Genomic DNA, 25,034 nt, shown 5'->3' with positions numbered 1-25,034 from the left:
CTCGTCTCAGCCACTATGATGATGTGTCAATTTCTTTCTAGACTACAATTTTTAAACCCCAAAATCTGTGTTTAGCCATTTTATTTATTTGCTTTAACAGGGGTGGAACATTAAGGATTCACCTTTTATCAGATTTGACCGATAATAGTGATTAAGGTGGCATTTACTGATATTTGTCTATTATGCCATATTACTTTTGCATTGAAGAACAGAGACTTAAATGGACACAAAAAGGGGAACATGGAAAAAATAAAGCAACAAAATTGGCCAAAATTTTATTTTAGACACTGAAAAAGAATTGCACATTGTATCTCTGTATGTTTTATAAACATGCACATGATGAGCTGCACATATAAACGATAGCATATTTATGTAGCTTAGATAATTTCTATGGGTTTGTAAAATTCCATTCTAAGTGGGCCAGTGCCATACCTTAGTTAAACTATTTAAGTCTTTTTTCTTTTTGGTGTTAAATTATTTTTAAAAAGTAACTGCAGTTGCCATACACGCTCATTGGTTGTTTAGGTATACCTGTTAAAATGCACACACATCTAGCACAAATATCTAATCAATTAATCATATGACATAAATCAATTGATTTAAGACTGTAGACTTGGTCAAAAATTATTGTAAAATGTTCCCTGGTATGATGAGTGATTATTCTTCTTTGATCAGAATTTGGCACAAACAGCATGAAAGCACGATTCACTCTTGCCTTGTATTAATGGTTCAGGTTGCTGCTGGTGTAACTGCATAGGGGACCATTTCCTGGCACACTTTGGGGACTACCTGACAGCCTACCTGATTATTATTGCTGACCATGTCCATCCCTTTAGGACCACAGTGACTGTATCCTAGTAGCAGGAGTTGGTAGCACCTGCTACTAGCATAATAACGAAGGAGAAATTTTCAGCGTGAAGCCCCGAGCAGCTTAACCTAATTGCAGCATAACAAAGGAAGGATTCAGGGTCACCTGGTCCACCCCTAACTATAAGCTTTGTCAAAAAGGAAAGTTTTAAGCCTAAACTTAAAAGCAGAAAGTGTGCCTGTCTCTCGAATCCAAACTGTGGGCTGGTTCCACAGAAGAGGGCCCTGGAAGAAGAAGGTTCTGCCTCCGTTTCTACTTTTAAATATCTTAGAAACCACAAGTAAGTCCACAGTCTGAGAGCGAAGTGCTCTATTGGAGTGATATAGTAATATGAAGTCTTTAAGATAAGGCCTGATTATTTCAGATCATGCAGTCTTGAGATCATTTACCAGGTGCCTCAACCCCACTCACCCTTGGGACTAATAAATTCTATATGACCTTACTCACATCTTGCATCAGGTGACCTCAATAGGTCACATGATAGGGTGAGGCAAGGTCTCTCAGTGATTTCACCCAAAACCTCTGATGGTAATGACCCATGCCTTTTTTTTTTTTTTTCGCACATTGGCTCATCTAATAATGCACATCATTAATAGTGGGTCAATGACCACCTTCTAAGGGACAACCTCCAGTAGGGCTTTAATACCTGGAACTCTTCACCTTTTGGTTTAAAAAACTGAAGTAACCTCCTGCCTGAGAGGTGAAACATATTCCAAAAGTTTAAAGTCCAATTGCTTTAGCCTACCATGAGCTGGATGAATGAGAACCTATGTAAACATATTTTCCACCACCTTGTTGAATCTATTCTACAAAGCATTAAGACTAAAGCTAAAATGGGGTTTACACTGCAAGGCATATCTAATAAAGTGTCCAGTGAATGTTAATCTGGAATAGTTCCCTCTAAAGAGCTATACATAGATGGCGATATTGGAAGCATAATTCATATCATGTTGAAACTATAAGAACTTGACCAATATGATAACAAGAATATAACAACAACTACATTAATAAACCTGCAAAGTTATTTTCTGACCATTGCTAGCATGCACCCAGAATTAAGGAGGAATAAACCCAAAATTAAACATATATATATATATATATATATATATATATATATATATATATATATATATATACACACACACACACACACACACACACATATATATCTATATATCTATATATCTCTATACATATACACACACACATATATATATATATATATATATATATATATATATATATATATATATATATATATATATATATATATATATATATATATATATATATAGATATATAGATATATACATGTGTCAAGGACACAGCACGTGTGAAAATCAGTAAAAACTTTATATAACCCACTATTTTTTATGGTTTTTAAACTTCACATTAATATACTAGGCCTTGGGGGACATGAGTACCATTTGATGCAGAGTACTATTTGATCTTCACAGTTAAGGCTCAAGGTCAAAGTTGATTTTGGGAGAAAAAAAATTCAAGGAAACATATTGAGTAACTTATTATATGAAACGGCATGGAGAGAGATGTATTTCTATTTTTTCAATGCGACGACCTATGATGTCAGAATAATGCCATGAAGTTCCACAAAAATCATACACTGCATTGGTAAATGGTAAATGGACTGATTCTTATTTTTTTGCTTTTTTACTCTACCTGACCATTCAAAGTGCTTTATACAACAATATACTTTTGAAATATATTAAAATCTCAATTTTTTACAGCTTATAGAAGCCAAAGATTTTAGCCAATTCTGGTCCAAACATATAGGTAAAGATAACAAAACATAAGGTCAGGTTCCCACAAATTAGGAAAAAGCTTTAGTTTCCATTGAATCATTTCCAAACTTTAAAGATTGGGGACATAAGCCCTTTATTTATTTGAGCTCTTCAAAAACTTTTTTCTTTTCCACTACAACATTATGACTTCATAATGACACAAAAAGATTAATATACTGCAAAAGATTTCCATATTGTTCTGACATCAGCACAAATTATCTACGAAAGCAATGCCAATGTCATGATTGGGGATTTCACCATTACCAATGCTGACATCAGTATAAGTTTTAGTATAGCTCTTGCTGTTTGGGGGGAGTTGGGCTCATTGAGTGCTCTTGTTAGAAGTATAAATATTCTTTGAAGTGACAGAATACATATATATTTTAAAAAAATAATTTCGTGAAAAATCAAATACCTTGAACTCTGTTGGCACGATAAGTTTGGGTGTGTCTAACCCCATCAGCATATCGAGACCCACAAAGGACATAATTGACATGAAGATGGCAAAGTCACTGATTAGCTTCCTCAGCTATAGGTCAGCCCATAAACAATAACACAAGACAAAAGGAGGGCAAAGACAAATGTGCACAGTAAAAGTGATGATGGGAAACATACGTTCAAGTATAAGAAAGTGGTAGATACATGAGGAAAGCAAGACAGTGAAAAGAAAAAAGAGATTATTTACTCAGTTAAAGTGTAAAATTGATAAATCCACACACTCCAAAACCTGTTTAGATCTGTAAAAACTACATTGCTGAGGAAAGAAATGAGTGACCAGCAGTGTCCTAAGAACAAGGTCTGACAAGATGGGAGAGGTATTTAGGAAAGGGTGGACCTTGAGTTCAGTGGGTACATGCAGTTTGGGTGTGTCCAGCGCCAACAAACAATCCAACCCACAGAAGACCAGGATAGAAATGATGATGGCAAAATCACTGATCAGTGTGCGAAGCTGGAACACGTACGTGGAGGCAGTGGGGGGAAAACAACATGGAGAGAACATTCTGGTAAACATATGGAAGTGTAAGGTTGGTTGTCTGGATAAAGAGCACGTACTGTGTAGGTGAAGTTTTAAAGTAAAAAGCTGGCAATATTCTACATTTCTAATGAGTATATTTAGATGGACTAAGTAGGTAAGTAGACAAAGTACATATAATTATACATATACATATGTACATATAACCATTCAGATCCCAAAAATAGCTAAACAAGCAGATCATCTCATTTGAAGAGGCTCTAAAACTAGCCTTTTAGTCTAAGTGGCTGATTATAGTAAAAATGAGTTTTACAATAGCCTACTTGGTTGACCTTAAAAGGAATATCACCAGCCTTGTTCTTTAAATGTCACTACTTTGATGCTGTAATTATAGGCATAACACCAAATTAAAGGAAACCAGGATTTCACATGCAGGAATTAAAGGCAGCCTGGGAGAGTTTTCTTCCTGCAGTTATTGAGTATAAGGATTTGCTTACCTTTGTTGGGAAGTAGCGGCTAAACTTGAACTTCTTAAGAGAAACTGTCATGGAGTAGGTGCCAAAGAAGAGGATGAAGGACATGAGGGCCAGGTCAGGAACATACTTACAGGAGTTCCCCACCAGCATACCACCATACTTCACACATTCTTTCTTACTCAGCTGACTCCAGTCCAGATCTGTTAAGTTAAACTAAAAACGACAATGGCAGGAGAAGCAAAAGTAGAGAATCGAGAGGATGAAGGACGGGGGGGTTCAAGAAACCAACAGATGAGGAAGGAAGAAGCATAGCAGAGAAGGGAAAATTGATGGATAGGTAGCGGAGTGGAGAAAAAGCAGACACAAGAAAGAGAAAAAAAACAAGCAATAACAAAAGAAAAAAATACAACACATATAACTGAGAGCCACAGTGCTTTCTGATGGCTGAATTAACACCCCTGTCTCGGCCCATATTTATCAAGCAACTGAACTCAATCATAGGAATCACACTGAACTTCATTCAGGAGCTTTACATTATTTTAAAAAAATGTTGCCACGTAGAAGAAAGCACTGTATCCCAGCTTTATGAAATTTAGAGTTGCAAATTAAAAATCATGATGGAATTTGTATCATTTTCCTGCTGCTTTCTGTGGAATAGACTAATACAGGGAGTGCAGAATTATTAGGCAAATGAGTATTTTGTCCACATCATCCTCTTCATGCATGTTGTCTTACTCCAAGCTGTATAGGCTCGAAAGCCCACTACCAATTAAGCATACTCATTACAGAGGTGATGTGCATCTCTGTAATGAGAAGGGGTGTGGTCTAATGACATCAACACCCTATATCAGGTGTGCATAATTATTAGGCAACTTCCTTTCCTTTGGCAAAATGGGTCAAAAGAAGGACTTGACAGGCTCAGAAAAGTCAAAACTAGTGAGATATCTTGCAGAGGGATGCAGCAGTCTTAAAATTGCAAAGCTTCTGAAGCGTGATCATCGAACAATCAAGCGTTTCATTCAAAATAGTCAACAGGGTCGCAAGAAGCGTGTGGAAAAACCAAGGCGCAAAATAACTGCCCATGAACTGAGAAAAGTCAAGCATGCAGCTGCCAAGATGCCACTTGCCACCAGTTTGGCCATATTTCAGAGCTGCAACATCACTGGAGTGCCCAAAAGCACAAGGTGTGCAATACTCAGAGACATGGCCAAGGTAAGAAAGGCTGAAAGACGACCACCACTGAACAAGACACACAAGCTGAAACGTCAAGACTGGGCCAAGAAATATCTCAAGACTGATTTTTCTAAGGTTTTATGGACTGATGAAATGAGAGTGAGTCTTGATGGGCCAGATGGATGGGCCCGTGGCTGGACTGGTAAAGGGCAGAGAGCTCCAGTCCGACTCAGACGCCAGCAAGGTGGAGGTGGAGTACTGGTTTGGGCTGGTATCATCAAAGATGAGCTTGTGGGGCCTTTTCGGGTTGAGGATGGAGTCAAGCTCAACTCCCAGTCCTACTGCCAGTTTCTGGAAGACACCTTCAAGCAGTGGTACAGGAAGAAGTCTGCATCCTTCAAGAAAAACATGATTTTCATGCAGGACAATGCTCCATCACACGCGCGCCAAGTACTCCACAGCGTGGCTGGCAAGAAAGGGTATAAAAGAAGAAAAACTAATGACATGGCCTCCTTGTTCACCTGATCTGAACCCCATTGAGAACCTGTGGTCCATCATCAAATGTGAGATTTACAAGGAGGGAAAACAGTACACCTCTCTGAACAGTGTCTGGGAGGCTGTGGTTGCTGCTGCACGCAATGTTGATGGTGAACAGATCAAAACACTGACAGAATCCATGGATGGCAGGCTTTTGAGTGTCCTTGCAAAGAAAGGTGGCTATATTGGTCGCTGATTTGTTTTTGTTTTGTTTTGAATGTCAGAAATGTATATTTGTGAATGTGGAGATGTTATATTGGTTTCACTGGTAAAATAAATAATTGAAATGGGTATATATTTGTTTTTTTGTTAAGTTGCCTAATAATTATGCACAGTAATAGTCACCTGCACACACAGATATCCCCTAAAATAGCTAAAACTAAAAACAAACTAAAACTACTTCCAAAACATTCAGCTTTGATATTAATGAGTTTTTGGGTTCATTGAGAACATGGTTGTTGTTCAATAATAAAATTATTCCTCAAAAATACAACTTGCCTAATAATTCTGCACTCCCTGTACTTTTAAATAATGCTTAATGGTATTATACAGTTTTTTAAAAGCTGTATAATAATCAGGGTAGCCATCAGAAAAATCTGCTTTAAAAACACATGCTTGACTTCCAGCCAGCCGAGGTCACCTATAGTCAGTATCAGTACACTGATTCTGAGTATTTAAACACTCTAAAATAACCATCTTTAAACACAAGTCAGCTAAAGCTATTCATTTAATGTAGGTTAATAACAGAGCAAAATTTCATCATTATTCATACAAGAATTGTGAAGCTTTGAGGATCTTATCACACACTATCATTGTTCAAGTTTATGAGTAGCTGGACCCAGGGGAAGAGTGCGTACGCTACATGGCGTGTGCTACCAGCCATATATGATCCTGTGCATAAGTAAGGGTGAAATGCAGCAATCGCTTCACTCAGAGGATTGCAAATCTGCAAGCCGGCTCTATTTCATGTTTGCTCTGACCACGGCACTGACCATGCTGGAGATGTTGATGCGAGCCAAAACTGAATCAGAGGACACGTTTCTGAGAGTTAACAGCTTGCGTGATAGGCGGCTCACAGGACAACAGCTTGAAGCACGGCTTAATAGTGGTCTTAGTAAGCAAGCCTCAGTTTCAACTGTGAAGAGAAGACTTCGAGCTCAGGTTTGACAGGACGAGCCGCAGCATAAAAAGCCATTGGTAAAAAGTCAGAATAAGGCAAAGAGGCTTTCCTGAGACATGAAACACCACCATTGGACTACTGAAGACCGGAAGAAGGTATTATGGACTGATCAATCAAAATTCATCAGTCTGTATATATGTATGTATCACTCTTACAGTAACTCTTTAGTAGTAGTATCTGCCATCTGTAGGCGAACTTTAATGATCATATTTTTTTTCTCTTGTGAATATAGAGCAAAATATAAAAGCTCGTGTTTTTGCCTTTTAACATTAATGAATGCTATGAGTGTCATTCAGGAGGTCGTCCACTATATAAGATTGTCATTAAAACTGTGGCTGCTCCTGTCTACATCGCAATCTCTCTATGTAATATACTTACGATGAAAAGTAGTTTAGTCTCGGCGAAAAACTTCCTGTGTGACTATGGCATGTAGTATAAAAGGAGGTATAATTTTAGATCTGGTAAAACAGAGTTATACTGACCAGCATAGCATTTTGTGGTTGGAAAAAAAAGAGACATCTAGAACTGTACATCATAGGTGTAGCTTCCAAGTCTAAAAATTAAAGCCAAAGTGGAAGTGTCTTAAGCCTCAGCAGTTCTTTCTAATAGCCAGGTGAGGAGTCAATGGAAAAAAATAGATTTTGGTTTCCTTAATTCTCTAATGCCAGTAAAGACTTTAGAGTGAGTTAATGGACTCCATTTCAAGTTGTTTTGAATGCAATGTGATATTCATTTTTTAAAATTATGATCCTTAGGAGTGTCCAGAAGGATGAAGAAATGGGTGGGCCTTCCTTGACAGTTAGTGACAGGTTGCTACTGATTGAGCATGGACTGTCCAGAGCCTCCCCTCACTCCAGTGAAGAGCAAAGATTGCAACACAAACAACATTTAATTCTAGGCCACAAAAACTTGACTTTGCAAATCAATGTGAGATATTTTAGTAACAACATAGAGTTTATGCACACAACATCATAATTCTAAATGCATTAAATATAAACCATTTTGTCTGAAAAAAAGCCAAAGCAATTTGTTAAAAATGGATGACAGCCATTTTTTCTAAATCAAAAGGGTTCACTTTTGTTTAGTAAATGACAAAAAAATAAATAAAAGTTAATTATGATTAAATTAAATTAGGATTCATTACATAATTTAAGAAAGCTGAAAAAGTGTTTAAAGTTGGCAGATCTAAAGAATTATTGTCCCAGGCTAACTTCCTTCACTAAAATGCTTGATAAATAGGGGCCTCAATTACTTCACTCAGTCTTCAGTTCAAATTTGTTCATATCATACCATGTGCAGATCAAAACAGCCAAATAAACTGAGATACAAATTATTTTCACCAATGGGAATAATGAAAATTCATGAAAGTGAAGCCAATTTCACTCTTTGCGGTCTTCTGTCACTTACCAGCAGAGTCATATTATCATCTGCAAGTGGAGCTGAAGCATTCAAGCCCAGTGCAGGTGCTGAAGAGGAAAATGCATAAGTTGAAGAAGAGAAAGAAAAAAAGAATGAATGCTGGATAATATAACAAACAAAACAAATTTCCCACGTGTGGGACTAATAAAGGTTATCTTATAAAATGTAAAGCTTTAAGTAATAGTCAAAGGAGTTTGCAAAGAAAAGCGTCTGGACTTCTTGAGTTGCTTGAAGACGTTTCACCTCTCATCCGAGAAGCTTCTTCAGTTCTAAGGTCAAATGGCCGAGAGTCCCAGATTTAAACCCAGTGGGAGTATCCCCCCAAAGAGGGACAAAGGACCCCCTGGTGATCCTCTAATCACATGAGCCAAGGTGTGAAAGCGGGTGTGGCCACCTCCACAGGACAAGACTCAGCAGTCCATCTGCATCTTAAGGATAAAGGACACTCTTTCGAGGATGCCAATGTTCACATTTTGGACAGAGAGGACAGATGGTTTGAAAGAGGAGTGAAAGAGGCCATCTATGTCCACTGTGAGCGACCATCTTTGAACAGAGGCGGTGGTTTACGACACCAACTGTCTGCCATCTATAATCCAGTTTTGAGATCCCTCCCCAGACGCCTTAACGCCCACTCACATCCTGGGCCATCTGACCTCAGGAATTCACATGATAGGGTGGGGCCAGGTTTCACAATGAGCTCACCCGAAACCCTGGCTGATTGGGACCCACACCCGCTTTCACACCTTGGCTCATGTGATTAGAGGATCACCAGGGGTCCTTTGTCCCTCTTTGGGGATACTCCCACTGGGTTTAAATCTGGGACTCTCGCCATTTGACCTTAGAACTGAAGAAGCTTCTCGGATGAGAGGTGAAACGTCTTCAAGCAACTCAAGAAGTCCAGACGCTTTTCTTTGCAAACTCCTTTGACTACGATGACCTGGATGACTGAGAACCTTCACAGACTTTAAGTAATAGTGTTAATAATGCAATATAACTTTCTATATCCCAGTTCAATCACAATTTTTTCATTATATTGGAATGTTTACAAGAGATATTTAGATGCGTACTCACTTTTTTAGTGAGCATTCAAAAATGAAGCAGAAAAAAAAGTACACAAAATCATGACAGAGTAAAAACTAAACACATGCTTCTTATGCAATCAAATATGTCCATCAGGAACACAGACAACCAAACATGTTTTAATATTAGACAAAGATAAAATAAATAAATACTAATACAGTCTTTGAAATGATGATTTCATCCCTTAAGGAAAAAAAAATATCCAAACCTACCTGATACAATGTGAAAAAGTAATTACCCCTCCTTGTAAATCAAGTTATTTCTCAGGCTTTGGGACTTCACCAAACCATGGTGAGAGCCAAGATCCACAAAGGAAAAACAATTTGGAACAGTGGTCACTGATTTCTTAACAAGAACATTATAGCCATAGTCAAACTTGGTGGTAGTAGTGTGTAGGCTACTTGAAGACCTGGACGATTTACATAATTGATAGAATTAATGAATTTTGCTCCTGAATCCTGAAGGAGAATATCCAGCCATTAATTCATGTCATGATGCTCAAGCACACTTGAGTTATGTAGCAGGACAAAATACACCAGCAAGTCCATCTCTGAATGGCTCAATTAAAAAAAAGAAAAGAAGGTTTTGGCGTGGCCAAGTCAAAGTCCGAACTTAAATCCAATTTAGATGCTTTGGACTCAGATCCAGAGCCATAAGAAAGATTCTCTGGTAGTTATCGCAAATGCGTGATAGCACTTCTTGCTGCCAAAGGTGGCACAACCAGTTATGAGGGGAAAATTACTTTTTCACAGATGGTATTGATTATTTTTTTTTACCTTAGCACGTGCAATAATCATTTAAGAACTGCATTTACTCAGGTTATCTTTGTCTAATGTTAACATTTGTTTGATGATCTGAAACATGCAACAGTGACAAATAGGGGAAAAAAATAAAAATGAAATCAGGAAGGGAGCAAATACTTTTTCACAGTATCCTAATAATTCTTTGCAATGCATTTAAAAAGGTAGAGGGAGTTCCTAAGTCTATTAATGATGCTAAAAAGTAACTTAATTAAATGTATCCAAAATTGATTCCAAACACCTTATATCCACACATTGTATAACACATGGACAAAAGTACTGAGCCATCTACACATTGCCTACAGGGGCTGCTCAAAACCCCATACAACAAAGCTCTTGGTGCACTGTGCTGCTGTTAACTTTTGGTTTTTGGGACGCTGCAGTCAGTGCTGGGAACTATTATTTAATGTGAACTAGTGACAACACTCTGTAAATGTACATGGTTTGTCACTTTATGTCAAATTTGCTGTAGTTTCTAAATGCTTCCACTTTGCAATAAATATCATTTATAGATGATATTGGATATTCCACGATCATCTATAAATGATTGTGAAATTTAGTCTTGGAAGGGATGAAATTTCACAGGTTGAAGTGTTGTGCCAGTGACATCCTGTTACATTACTATCCCCAAATTCAGTGAACTAATTAGAATAACCCAGAGCCAGGCAGACTGCATGGCTAGGTCCCTTACTTTTATACAATTGTGGCAATGGGACCAAAAACAACTGAATTCAAAAACTAAGAGATGTGACCTGGTACTTGTGGCCATTAAGTGTGTATGTCACATAACAATAATAATAATAATAAATTTTATTCGTGGGCCACCATACAAAGCACAGAAGACATCATCTTCTATGTTTTGTACGACATCATCTCATTGCTCGCCCTTTTTCCATACTGACATGGAAAGACCAATATCAATCTCATGGGGATTTCTGATATAATTAGATATATCAACATACAATTAAAGGAGCTCAGCATTGCAAATGGAGTGGAAGCAGGAAGAAACAGGTAACCCTCTATATTTCCAGAGTTCAAAGACACAGCAATCAAATCCTCTGATGCTGATGTATTAACAAGCTCCATCTCATTTCTGTAATCTGTACCTGGTCATTAATGTCCACCCCACCCACAATAACAGAAAATAAAATTAAATAAAATATTAACATAAAATAATAAAAAAAATAGTTTGAAGACTCACCCTGGTCTGGAGCGATGCATTCACACTTATAAGCTGTAATGTAATCAGGTTTGAAGCCACGGTTGATTGGGTAATATTTAAAGGCGCCGACCTGCGAAAAACAAACCATTTTTCTCTTTGTGTAACACCTAAATTCCCATTGTAATTCTTTTTTTTCTTGCACAAGATATTTTTGCACAAATGTATATTCTTCTACACAGAAGATTGGACTATAACTTGTATGCATAAAATAATAATTTTTATGCACAAGATCATCTGTTTTCCTGTAAGAAACTTATCTTGTGAGAAATATTTTTTCCTACAAGATAATTATCTAGTGTGTGCCAGATTTTTTTCGATGTCAGCTTACTGGACTTTATGGGCTCTGTACTATGGTGCATCAAAAGTGTTGTGTCTCTGTTGTGTTAAATGTTTGCAGAGTGTACGATAAAAGGAGATGCAAGGATAAAAGCAAAAAAACATTGGATGCTTAACCATATTAGATTAAAGAATATTACCTACCATCTTCTTGATTGCATCAGAAATGAATATAAAAGAAATGAGGCTGGAGAAACCCTCCTCCGTGAACCGGGTCATATATTTGATGATGTAGCTAGCATCTGAAAAAACCAGTAAAAAACACTGCAGACACGAGTGAAGGCCAATCCACAGACGAAGCTCCATATAGTCCACATCATTGTTTCTGTATTGACAATGATATAAGGTAGAGATGTTTATGTTTATGTTAGACTTTTTTTTTTATATAGAATTCAACTGTGTTCTTGTGCATCTTACTTGCTGAACTCATAAAGCAGTTTTTCAAAGATGAGAATGGGCCCAGTTGAACTCAAAATGATGAGAGGCTGTCCTCCAAACAAGCAAAAGACACTTCCTGCTAAAGCAGTGCCAAGAAAACTCTCCATCACTCCCTATGAGAAAAATAGGGAACAGATAATAATAGGTCAAGTTTTGTGCTATGTGCTATGTATTACTTTGCAGCTCTCTGACCTGGTAATTGTCAGTAGCATCCCCTAGTAGTCCTCCAAAGGTGATAGCATTGGTGATGCAGCCTAGGTAGATGAATAGCACAGCAGAGATGGACTGGATATGGAAACCATCATAAATATCACTGCAATACCATGGGATCTTCCGTTTGATATCCAGCCATAATCCACCACCAATCCTGGTTAAACAGAGTAGGGTGCTCATTTAGAAATGCAGAATTAAACATACTGTAACTGGAGTAGTATAATCCTTTTCAGTTATATACCTCCCAGTGAATTTCAGCTCCTCTCCCAACTCATGTGGGGCTGGAAGCTCCTCATCTTCACCTCCAGCTGCTCCGCCAGCTAAACCATTCACCTGACCCAGCTCATTCAAGTTCAGCACTGACTTTCTGGGATGAATGCGATAGAGAAAGTAGGTTTTAATTCAACTCTGGAATGTTAAATCTCCAGTTTTGACATATTGTCATTTTACATATTATTTTTTTAAAGTCCATTATGGTTTTTAATGTACAAATAATAAAACTGTTTTATCTAAAGAAAGGGCTTTGGGAGAACATGAAGAAGTGGACATTCCTAACATGCACCAGATTACTGGCACCCAATCTAGGACTAGGGGTATTATTTGAACTGGTTAGCAACCTTCCTATTTGCCATTTAGCTAAAATACATTCCAACAGCAATATATCTGAGGTCAAAATTAAAAGGTAATTTCATGCACATGCCTCGTTTCTGCGGATGGAACCTTTTTAGGGGGTTCAATACGGATCTTGGGGTCCCATTCTCCTGGAGGAAGGACAATCACTTCATCCAGAAACTCATCAACACCTGCAATCAAGTCTTCACGGTCCCTTGCCTTATAGGCAACATCACTAAACAACTGAAAAAAAGAAAAAGAAATAACTCATAAAATATATTTGATGCATCCATATCCTGTTGGGTTAGTGCTAGTCACTTACATCATCCACCATGAGTGTAGCAATAGCTCTGCCAATCTCGTTGTAGGATTTGGTTTTGCCATGAGGACCCAGAAGAATGAAGAGAAATCTGCCAGAGGGGGAAAATGTTGATAAATTGGTAAATTAATAAATTCAAAGACACACCCAGATGACAGTGAAGCAGAAAGAACCTACCTGGTTGGTACAGGAACCTCAGTAAGCCCCCCCAGAGTTGTAGCTTGAGCCAAGCGTACAAAGGAGACAAAGGGTTTATCCAGAAAATCAACTTCACCAATCAGGACATTGGATGCTTCTGCATCACGAGGTATCTTCTTCATGAACTTATTCTTAAGCTGTCAAACGAAAGAATAATGCAAAGAAATGAAACCTTTGGGCTAAATGCAGGAGTGTAAGATGTGTTTCAACATAGTTGACATTTTGTAGTTGCTTATGCATGTCATAATCAGCTTGCTTAATCATGTCTATCAGTAGCTAATCAGGTCACATGAGCTAAGTTGAACAAAATGCAACAGCAGCTGGACAACAACAAAGCTCACAAAACTTTCTTATTGACTTCTTTTTTATTGAGGGAACTCCTCAAAAAAACATTTTGACAGATAGTGTCCTGTGGTCCTGCAATGAAATTTCTTGTGACAGATTTGAACAAGTAATATGATAATATGGTACACAGATGTAAACATTCAGGATCTATAGAGGCTGAGTCCTAGATTTTCCTCTATCCCCTTGAGCATTTACCATTTTCACTTGAGACAGCACCAATAAGAAGATGATAATGAGGGAGAATGAAAAGTACTGTGAAGGGGAGAAATATTTTACTGCTATTATTTGTTGCTATTTTTATAATCATCATTACCATTTCATGTTAATAGGGATGTTGCATTCAGATGCACTCAGATGTTCAAATATATTGGTATTATATTAGCCTTTATTACAGGTCCAAGAAGAACCACTTTAAACGGTTGAGTTGAATCTATAATTTAAATGTTTTTAATGCTTTTATGATCTCAGTGTAGAGGGCAGAGACAGGAAAATACACTCTGTGCCAAAATGAGACAGGAAACGCGTCTGCAGAGCATGTTTTTGCAGAAGTGAAACTCAAGCCAGAGTTTAAGTGCAAGCCAAAGAGCAGGGTGTTATTATGCATGTATCGTTGAGACACACACACGCTTAGTTAGAGGGATCACTGATAGGGGAAAGTTCAAATTGCTTTGCTTGGGGTTACTTTTAGACTATATTAGGAGGAGCAAACATATTGGCAGATCTGAGAAGGAAAACCTGTGTTATGAAAATGATTTTAATCTTTTATACATGATTGCATTTGAGCTTATTAAAGAGCTGTGGCTCCTGGTCACGTGAAGGTCAGAAGTGTAACGGGTGAGATGTGAGAGCATTTAAGGGCGAGACATATACATACAGACACAAATAGTGAGAGGTCATGACACGTCGCGGTACACAGCATGCACGCGCCACGCCGCACGCGCACACACACACACATACACACCATGGTAGATCTATTTTGGTAGGGCAGAAGTGAAGATGTGTGCCGACGTACTTAGAGGAAGTGCACCAGATGAGCGACAGCGAAGACGAGCTGAGGGGAAGCACCTGGCGTTGACCCGAAGAAGATGTTCTGTTTTAGACTATGCTAAAGTTCATGGAACATTTTGTGGTTTGGATTGACGTAAGCTGTACTATTGTCTGTTTTGCAAAAGAGGGGGCTTTGTTGTCCTACTCCTATAAAACCTTGTCTAATGATTGTAAGTTCAGTTCGACGCTGAAATCTGCACAGCGGTCGGACTCACACATGTGTTTATTAAAATACTGTCTAATTGCACACCGGACCGGATCTGTGGTTATTAATGGATTCTTCTCTCAACATTGAACCCCAACATTTGGGGGCTTCGTCCGGTGAGAGAGAGGGAGGAACTTTGAGAGATCCGGGGTCCGTGGCAATTGGACGGGCAGACGGTAATCAGTGGTGAAAGTGAGCAGGCATTCCCCGGGGCATTTAAAGGTAAGACACTGCCTGTTGAAATATATTTCCAAAAGGTGTCACATTGGGCATGTCAAATTAAAAGCCTGGTCACTGTAATTACTGGTGAATGTCTGTTTTTTAATTTTGGTGAAGTTTTCATGAAGTTTACCGGTTGAAGTAAGGATAATGAAGTATAAGTGACAGTACTGAGTAATGAGAATAAAGGAATGAAAAGAGAAAGCAGTTGGACTGCTAAGTGAACTCTTAGAATGATAGGGAATTTGGTCATTGTGTGGGGTGAAGCCCCGTTGGTCATTTGATCTACGTGTGATGGTCAGTTCGTGGGTTCAAGTCCCTTATGTCCACAACGGGAGATCTGCCTCAATCTTGATCCTGTGTTGGGTGTAGATTGTTGTTTCAAATTATTCTAAATTTTTCTAGGACGACAGCGGCGTCTGTTAAGAAGCGCATTTTCTTGGAGGTAACGCTCCCTCCTGGATAAAGACGTTTATCCTTGACCTAGCGGCGACTAATGGGATAGTACAGTACGACAAACCGGGGAGAACTGGGGAACCTCCAAAATTGCTAGGAGTTAGAGTCTCCTATTTTTGCGCTTATTGGGTATGCTGGCAAATTAAGTTAGGTTTAGAAATCTGGACAGGACAGTCTGGGACCGCCCTGGTGAATTGAGCACAAAAAGTCTGGGACTGATCGGTTGGAGCCGTTATGTTATATTATCGAAATTACATAGGAGTTGAAAAGGCCTAAAAAAATCTGTGCAGTTGTAATTAAAGACGTCTGTAATATAAAATATGAGATCTATGAGTAAGATCAGTCTCTGTGTCAGTAATGCACAGCCGGATGTGCACTGATGGTGTGTGTAAATGCAAATGAGCAGCGGGGACGCGCAGAGAGGGTGGTTTCAGTTTCGACAGTATTGAGCGTTTTGCCAATTTTCCTGTATATAAGAGGTTGGTTTTGCTTATTATGAGAGTATGAATACAGTTTGAATATATTAGTGTGGATGTATAGAAAATGATTAGAAAATGACTGAATTTTGATAGATGTATATTTCGTGAGCCATAAATGTTGGTGTGTTTTATTTTTCAGTTATGTGTGTGTGGGGAGAAGCGGGGTGTGAGACGGTGAGAGGTTTCAGTTTTCTTTTTCTTTTTTCTTTTGACTTGCTCTTTCTGATCATGGAAGGCATGTCCAAAATACTCGTATGAAAGCGTATTTTGTGTGATTTTAACCGTGTGAATGCTGTCAGTATTTGATTTGAGTGACTCTGCATGATTTGTCTGAGTGAGTGGAAAATGGAAGTTTGAGAGAGAAAAGGCAGTGTGTGTGAGACGAGTCATGGCGTCTGAAAGAGGTTAGAAACATTTAAAAGTGGGTATGAAATATATTTCTTTTGTGATGAAAAGTAGGATGTTTTAAAGTTTGAAAGTGCTTTTAATTCAAGAAATCTATGAGAGATGTTATGACAGGTTGAGTTTATTTTTTCCGATTGAAAACACATAAGTATATACACTTGGGAAACCCAGTTAAGAGATTATTGGGTGACTGATGCTATAAAACTGACCTAAAGAATGGTCCTGTGTGTGAAGGAGTGTTGATTGTCCTGATGTTTGAAAGAGCTCTATTTAAATGTGTGTGAGTGAAATGAAGGTGTATTGTTTTTTAGATCAAGATTTAGTAGAATTAAAGAGGGTTTTTAGACTATAAATATAAAGAGAGACAGACTCTGCAGAGAACAGGAAATAGTGAACAGGAACTCTGCATGCCCATAAAAAGGAACTGAGTGTGTACAGGAAGAACACAGAGAGACAGATGAGGCCCATGAAGCAAATGAAGCCTTTAAGAAAAAATGAATATAATACTAATTGTATGCTTTAGTGTGCCAATACAGGTGGGCATCTTTCAACTTTGCAACCTTGAGTTCAGCAACAGAAGAGCAGATTAACAGAATTGGGAGAAAATAAGCCAGTCTTTGGCTCGAAATTGTGCAGCTTGATCTCTCACTTTGTCCCTGAAACTGAGAAGAAACTCAAAGGACAGTCAAGGACAGTCAATCGCCTGATGAAGACCGACAGAACATCGTGGACTTGAATACAGCAGGCAAACGACAGTGCCACTGATCCATTAACACTGATGACGACTGACGACCAGCAGCAGCATGTAAGAGTAATGCAACATGTACTGTGAAAATACAGGCTGGGCAGTTGAACAGTGGGATAAAGAATTGTGGAAGAGCACTGGACATTGAGTGATATTTTGCCATGCTGGGACTTAACTTAAAAGAAAAGACTGTAAAGAAACAGAGAAGAAGACAACAGCTGAGTTGAGACTGTGTTTGCTGGAGCTTTGAAGCACGAACAGGACACTGTGAATGAAAAAGAGACCGGTGAGAGATGAAGCTGGACGAGTTGGACTGCGAGAATATAGGATATAATTGGATTGAAAGTTGAAAGCCTGAACTCATGACTGTTTAGGGATGTCCACCACAGCATAACAAAGAGGTAAACACTAGAAAAGGTAAGAATAATGAAAGAAATAATTGTCATTACCTTAATGAATAGAAAACACACATACAAATTGTTATATGGGAGATTATTTTTGAAATGAATCAGAAGTGAGATAGTTTGAATCTAAAGCTCAGTGGTGAAATGCATAAATTAAATATGAATATATAGGATGCAATGAAGAAACAGCTTACACGTAGTGTACATTAACATGAATACATAGCAAGGCAACGAAGAACTCAATGAATTAATTCAATGAAGAAGCAGTTTACACTCAATTAACATAAAATGCAAGGAAGAACACGCTTACATGCATGGCATAATTGGTGTTTCTGATCAGAGATAGAGAAATGGGTCATTTAAGCACTTGTGGTAATAATGAAAATGTCTTAGTTTTGTTATTTTCAGGAGTAAAGCAGACTTGGACCAACTCTCCAGCTCCAGCAGTCGGAAGAAAGTTAGAGGTTAACATCAATGGATAAGTTAAGGCAAGTTTCTGGTGGAATTGTTCACAGAATGATGTGTCCAGGAACCTGAAAAGCAAGCCCTAGCTCCTGGCTGAAGACCAGGAGGGATTTTATTTAAGGTGGGAAATCAAAAGTTTCGGTTAGTAATTCGGGGAAAAAGAAAACTGACTGCTTAACTGGAGAATTGGGAAGGAGTTTGGGAGACTGTGAAGCCATAGATGCAAAATAACACATACCCATACACACACAGACAGAAAATGCATTAACCTTATAAAGACAAGCTCCTGAAGCTTAATGAACAGATATTGATTAAAAACCTGGCCAAGAACACAAGCATATGCAATGAAGATCTGCTTGCTGCTTGTATGAGTGGGAGAATGGTGTAATGGTTAATACAATTGATGGAAAGATTTAAAATAGATGGAAAAAACAAAAGAAAAGTGTTTATAAGAGTGACTCAGGAGTGCTCTCGTACTGAGTGATCAAAATCAGTGATTAGTATAGAAAGAAAATGAGAATAATTCAATAATGTGATAAGGTCTAAACATGTATTTTTCTTGTCAAGTTGGCTGTTGAGCTGTGTGTCTATGCAAATTAGCTGGGGCAGAGACACTTCCTGTGTGCGTGTGTGTCGGAGGCTTTCAGTTCAAGAGAGAGCGGTGGCTGTTGAAGAGTATTTGGAGAAATATATAATGGTAAAGTATCAGGATATTTGATTACGGTGGTCAGGTCTGTTCAGAGGGGCAGATTTCGACAGGAAATTTATAATTTAAGGAGGATACGTTGTTGAAATTGGTTTAGATCTTATGCTGAATGAACACATGGCAAAGTGAGGAAGGGAGACATTGTGCAAACGGTCTTTGATCTTTTGACGAGGTTTTCGGTGTGTTGAACGGGTGAAATTTAAGATTGTTTCAGATTTTTGAGGCTGTTGTTTTATTTCGAGAGAGGGAGTTTGATTAAGACATGGATATGTCTGAGAGGGGCCCCAAAAATTTTTTGTAGTAGTAAGTGCACTCAGGAAAAAACCTGTCAGGTGATTTTGTTTGGTACTTTGATGAGCTAATAATCAGCTCTCTTTTTTCATTTTTGTTCTAAGCAGGCCTGGAAGACAGTGAACGGACGGCGTTGACAAAATTACCAAGTACGAAAATCAGGTGGGCTTTACAGAATTATAATTGATTACAATCAGAGACTGAGTGGCGGCAAGTCTCTGTCTAAAAATGATTGCAGCGTGTCAATCCAGTCAAAAATATAGAGAACTATTTTCCTAAAAAGGAAAACGAAATAAAACAAATGATTGAGCTCATTTTGCTGATGTGGAGCATCTGATGACGTGCGCGGAAGGCTGCAGTATCAGCAAAAACATAATGTGTGAATGCATGTGAGTGAATGTGAGTGATGGGACCAAGAGGGGAAATAAATAAAAGGTTGACAAACAGGACAAGTGGGAGACTTAAATCTAGGGATGCTGATTTTGGGATATTGATGTGTGCTGTGAGGTAATTATTTACTGGGGTTAGATTATGGGATTACATTATATTGTTGGGAGAATGCAAAATGCTAAAAGGGAAACACTGTTTGATGAGATTCAAGTTACCATTAACTGAGGTAACTCATGATTAATAACTGTTTTGTTTAAGGTTATTTTTGTCATGACACAGACTGGATCATAGAGGGAGAGTATGAAATGTAAAGTACAGGTTTTGTTTCCAGGAAGTTCCAAGGATCCAGAGTTCAATGGAGCAACGAGTTGGAGAAGATTTGACATGATGATTAAATTGATTTTGTTCCTTAAACACAGGTTTTCAGGGCTGGAGCAAAACACCGGAGAGGAGAATTGCTGAGCTGTTCTGAGAAATGAAATGTCCATCCATCCTCATCCGCTTTATCCGAAGTCGGGTCGCGGGGGCAGCAGCCTAAGCAGAGAAGCCCAGACCTCCCTCTCCCCAGCCACCTCCTCCAGCTCATCCGGGGAACACCAAAGGCGTTCCCAGGCCAGCCGAGAGATATAATCTCCAGCGCGTCCTGGGTCTGCCCTGGGCCTCCTCGGTGGGACATGCCCGAACACCTCACCCAGGAGGCGCCCAGGGGCATCCTTGTCAGATGCCCGAACCACCTCAACTGGCTCCTTTCGATGTGGAGGAGCAGCGGCTCTACTCTGAGCCCCTCCCGGATGGCCGAACTTCTCACCCTATCTCTAAGGGAGAGGCCAGCCACCCTTCGGAGGAAGCTCATTTCTGCCGCTTGTATCCGCGATCTCGTTCTTTCGGTCACTACCCACAGCTCGTGGCCATAGGTGAGGGTCGGGACGTAGATCGACCGGTAAATTGAGAGCTTCGCTTTTACACTCAGCTCCCTCTTCACCACGACGGACCGGTGCAGCGTCCGCATCACTGCAGCCGCAGCACCAATCCGTCTGTCGATCTCCGGCTCCCTTCTCCCATCACTCGCGAACAAGACCCCGAGATACTTGAACTCCTCCACTTGGGGCAGGAACTCATCCCGACCCGGAGTGGGCACTCCACCCTTTTCCGGCTGAGAACCATGGCCTCAGATTTGGAGGTGCTGATCCTCATTCCTGCTGCTTCACACTCGGCTGCGAACTGCTTCCAGTGCGAGCTGGAGGCCCCCACCGATGAAGCCATCAGAACCACATCATCCGCAAAAAGCAGAGATGAGATTCTGAGGCCACCGGGTGGAAGCCCTCCGCCACTTGGCTGCGCCTAGAAATCCTGTCCATAAAAATTATGAACAGAATCGGTGATAAGGGCAGCCCTGGCGGAGCCCATCACTCACCGGAAACAAGTCCGACTTATTGCCGGCAATGCGAACCAAACTCTTACAACGGTTGTATAGGGATCGAATGGCCCGTAGCAGTGGGCCAGACACCCCATACTCCCGCAACACCTCCCACAGGACACCCCGAGGGACACGGTCGAATGCCTTCTCCAAGTCCACAAAACACATGTAGACTGGTTGGGCAAACTCCCATGCACCCTCAAGTATCCTCGAGAGGATAAAGAGCTGGTCCAGTGTTCCGCGACCAGGACGAAAACCGCATTGTTCCTCCTGTATCCGAGGTTCGACTAACGGACGAACTCTCCTTTCCAGCACCCTGGCATAGACTTTCCCAGGGAGGCTGAGGAGTGATCCCCTGTAGTTGGAACACACCCTCCGGTCTCCCCTCTTAAAGATGGGGACCACCACCCCGGTCTGCCAGTCCAGGGTACTGCCCCTGATCTCCACGCAACATTGTAGAGGCGTGTCAACCAGGACAGCCCTACAACGTCCAGAGCCTTCAGGAACTCGGGCGGACCTCATCAACACCAGGGGCTCTGCCACCGAGGAGTTGTTTAACTGCCTCAGTGACCTCGACCCCAGAAATTGGCGGGTCATTCCCTCATCCCCAGACTCTGCTTCCTCCTCGGAAGACGTGTCAGTGGGATTAAGGAGGTCCTCAAGTATTCCTTCCACCGCCTGACAATTTTCTCAGTCGACGTCAGCAGCGCACCGCCAGCACTATACACAGTGCAGGTAGAGCACCGCTTTCCCTCCCGAGACGCCTGACGGTTTGCCAGAATCTCTTCGAGGCAGTCCGAAAGTCTTTTTCCATGGCCTCTCGAACTCCTCCCACACCCGAGTTTTTGCTTCAGCCACTGCCCGAGCCGCATTCCGCTTGGCCTGTCGATACCTGTCAGCTGCCTCTGGAGTCCCACAGGCTAACCAAGCCCGATGGGACTCCTTCTTCAGCCTGGTGGCTCCCTTCACCTCTGGTGTCCACCATTTGGTTCGGGATTACCACCACGGCAGGCACCAACCACCTTGCGGCCGCAGCTCAATGCAGCAGCCCGGCAATGGAGACGCTGAACATGGTCCATTCGGACTCAATGTCCCCCGTCCCCTCGGAATGTTGTTGAAGCTCTGCCGGAGGTGTGCGTTGAAGATCTCGCGGACTGGGGCCTCTGCTAGACGCTCCCAGCACACCCTCACTACGCGTTTAGGTGCACCGGGTCTGTCCAGCGTCCTCCCCGCCACCTGATCCAACTCACCACCAGGTGGTGATCAGTTGACAGCTCAGCCCCTCTCTTTACCCGAGTGTCCAGAACATATGGTCGCAAGTCTGGTGATACGATTACAAAATCGATCATCGACCTGCGGCCTAGAGCATCCTGGTGCCACGTGCACTTATGGACACTCTTATGTTCGAACAAGGTGTTCGTTATGGCCAAACTGTGATTTGCACAGAAGTCCAATAACAAAACACCACTGGTTCAGATCAGGGAGGCCGTTCCTCCCAATCACGCCCTCCAGGTCTCGCTGTCGTTACCCACGTGAGCATTGAAGTCTCCCAGTAGGACAACAGAGTCTCCAGGTGGGGCACCTTCCAGCACCCCCCAGGGACTCTAAGAAGGCTGGGTACTCTGAACTGCTACTCGGCGCATAAGCGCAGATGACAGTCAGGACCCGTTCCCCGACCCTGAGGCGCAGGGAACAAACCCTCTCATCCACTGGGAAAAACCCCAACGTGCCGGCAGCAAGCCGGGGGATATTAGAATACCCACCCCAGCCCGCCGCCTCTCACCAGGGGCAACTCCAGACTGAGACAGAGTCCAGCCCCTCTCCAGGAGACTAGTTCCAGAGCCCAAGCCATGCGTGAGGTGAGCCCGACTATATCTAGCCGGTACTTCTCAACCTCACGCACTAACTCAGGCTCCTTCCCACCAGAGAGGTGACATTCCATGTCCCTATTGCCAGTCTTGGCAGCCGGGATCGGTCCGCCAGGGCCTCCGCTCCTGGCCGCCGCCCGACACACATTGCACCACCCCTATGGCGCCTCCCGCGGGTGGTGGGCCTGCGGGAGGATGGGCCCATGTCTCCTCTTCGAGCTGTGCCCGGCCGGGCCCCATGGACTAAGGCCCGCCACCAGACGCTTCGCCCTCGGGCACCTCCCGGGCCTGGCTCCAGGGCGGGGCCCCGCAACCCTATCCCGGCAGGGTAAACTGTTCCCTCGATGTTCTTTTCATACGGGTCTTCTGAATCGCTCTTTGTCTGGTCCCTCACCCAGGACCAATTTGCCATGGGAGACCCTACCAGGGAGCAAAAGCCCCCAGACAACATAGCCCCTGGGATCCCTGTGACACACAAACCCCTCCACCACGATAAGGTAGCGATTCACGGAGAGGGAATGACTAACCTTTTTTCCTTTTAATTTCCTAAGCTTGGGTGGAGCATTTTGAGTTTTTTGCCACATGAGATGTGTCAAAAAGAGAGGGGTTTAAGATTTAATTTGAAATGGGTTTTAGTATGATTTTATAACTATTGGGGTTGTTTGATAATTTAGATATGGTAAAACTGAGGCAGAGATTGTTAATTCTAAAGAAAGGAGTAAAATGAACTGAATTCTGTTTAGAAGATAAATTGCTGGGGTTAATAAGAAGTTGTACACCAAATTTAGAGGGAAATTGTGGGAATAAAGGATATGCTTTGGGGAAAATAGTGAACATTTTATGAGTAGAAAATGTGGGATTTCTTTTTGATTTTTAGGATAAGTTGTCACAGTGACATAATGTTAGAATGTTGTTATAATGTAGGCTTTAGAAACAGATAGTAAATAGATTTAGTTCTAGGGTAGAGGAGAGCTTTTATGAGGATGTTAAAAGTCTCGCTGACTCAAATGAATAAGATTGGAGATTATATATGTAGAAATGATTTTTTCATACACATTGCATTTTTGTGCCTTTAACGGAGTTGTGGCTCAGAGAGTCGTCTCTTGAGGGTCACAAACTTTTGGTTAGCATTAATGATTAGCCAATCTACTGTGAGAATGACCTGAGTTATTGAAGGATTGCACACGCTTACAGACATATAGAGTTCATTAAGACACATGACAGTATTGATTCCAGGCAAAAGGCCTGAAATCCATTTAGCATTTAACTGAATAGGAGTTTCGTTTGTAACTAAATTGGGTGACATGTAAAATATTGAGATAACACATGCAGCTCTAACTTAGTCCTCTTATATAAAATGTAGTTACAGAATAACAGATGCTTGTTGAAGTGACCAAGTTTTTGTTTAAAACAGAAGCAAAGGGAGAAAGCTTATATATTTTGGTTAAGTCTGATAAAGTATAAGTTAGAAGGAGTCATTACATTAAGAGCAGCAAAATGAAATAAAATGATATATTCAAACAGGTTATCACCCAGGAAATGGGAGTTCAAAATACAGTTAGAGTTCAGCTTTTAGCTATGATGAAGTTTATCTAGGAGCAATTAACTATGTGTTTACGTAATGATTAAAGTGGTTGTTTTTATTATCCTTTTAGTAGAAGAATAAGCCGTTATGATGATTTTCTTGATACATTTTCTTGTGATAGGTGACTTTAGATGAGAGGCCCTTGCAGCAGTGACAGTTTGTGCACAGGATGTGGGTGATCAGATAAGGAACAACAGGAAACATATGACAGCAGTGCTGTAAGACTGTTAAAAGCTGTAGATTGAGATGAGTGATGTTTAAGATTATATAGGAACAAAAGTCAGAAAGTCAAAACATAATTAGGTTTATGCTTTTGAATGAAGAGAACAATTGAGGAAACAGAGTAAGTTAGAGCATAGTAGGG

The 25,034-nt window shown here is 40.7% G+C and overlaps 1 protein-coding gene across 1 annotated transcript in view; it reads right to left on the bottom strand.

Moving 5' to 3' along the window:
- Positions 1 to 25,034, bottom strand: part of slc4a5b (solute carrier family 4 member 5b) — a 74,313-nt gene that overhangs the window by 14,693 nt on the left and 34,586 nt on the right. Inside the window, 11 exon segments of the mRNA XM_039614280.1 lie at positions 3,503 to 3,616; positions 4,138 to 4,329; positions 8,414 to 8,472; positions 11,507 to 11,597; positions 12,008 to 12,188; positions 12,281 to 12,414; positions 12,494 to 12,668; positions 12,756 to 12,881; positions 13,215 to 13,369; positions 13,449 to 13,536; positions 13,623 to 13,780. Of these exon segments, the coding sequence (XP_039470214.1) occupies positions 3,503 to 3,616; positions 4,138 to 4,329; positions 8,414 to 8,472; positions 11,507 to 11,597; positions 12,008 to 12,188; positions 12,281 to 12,414; positions 12,494 to 12,668; positions 12,756 to 12,881; positions 13,215 to 13,369; positions 13,449 to 13,536; positions 13,623 to 13,780 (1,473 nt within the window).

The sequence above is a fragment of the Oreochromis aureus genome, linkage group 7 (genome assembly GCF_013358895.1).
Source record: "Oreochromis aureus strain Israel breed Guangdong linkage group 7, ZZ_aureus, whole genome shotgun sequence".
Lineage (NCBI taxonomy): Eukaryota > Metazoa > Chordata > Actinopteri > Cichliformes > Cichlidae > Oreochromis > Oreochromis aureus.
The sequence above is the reverse complement of the archived record's forward strand: the minus strand, read 5'-3'. Positions and strand labels throughout refer to the sequence as shown.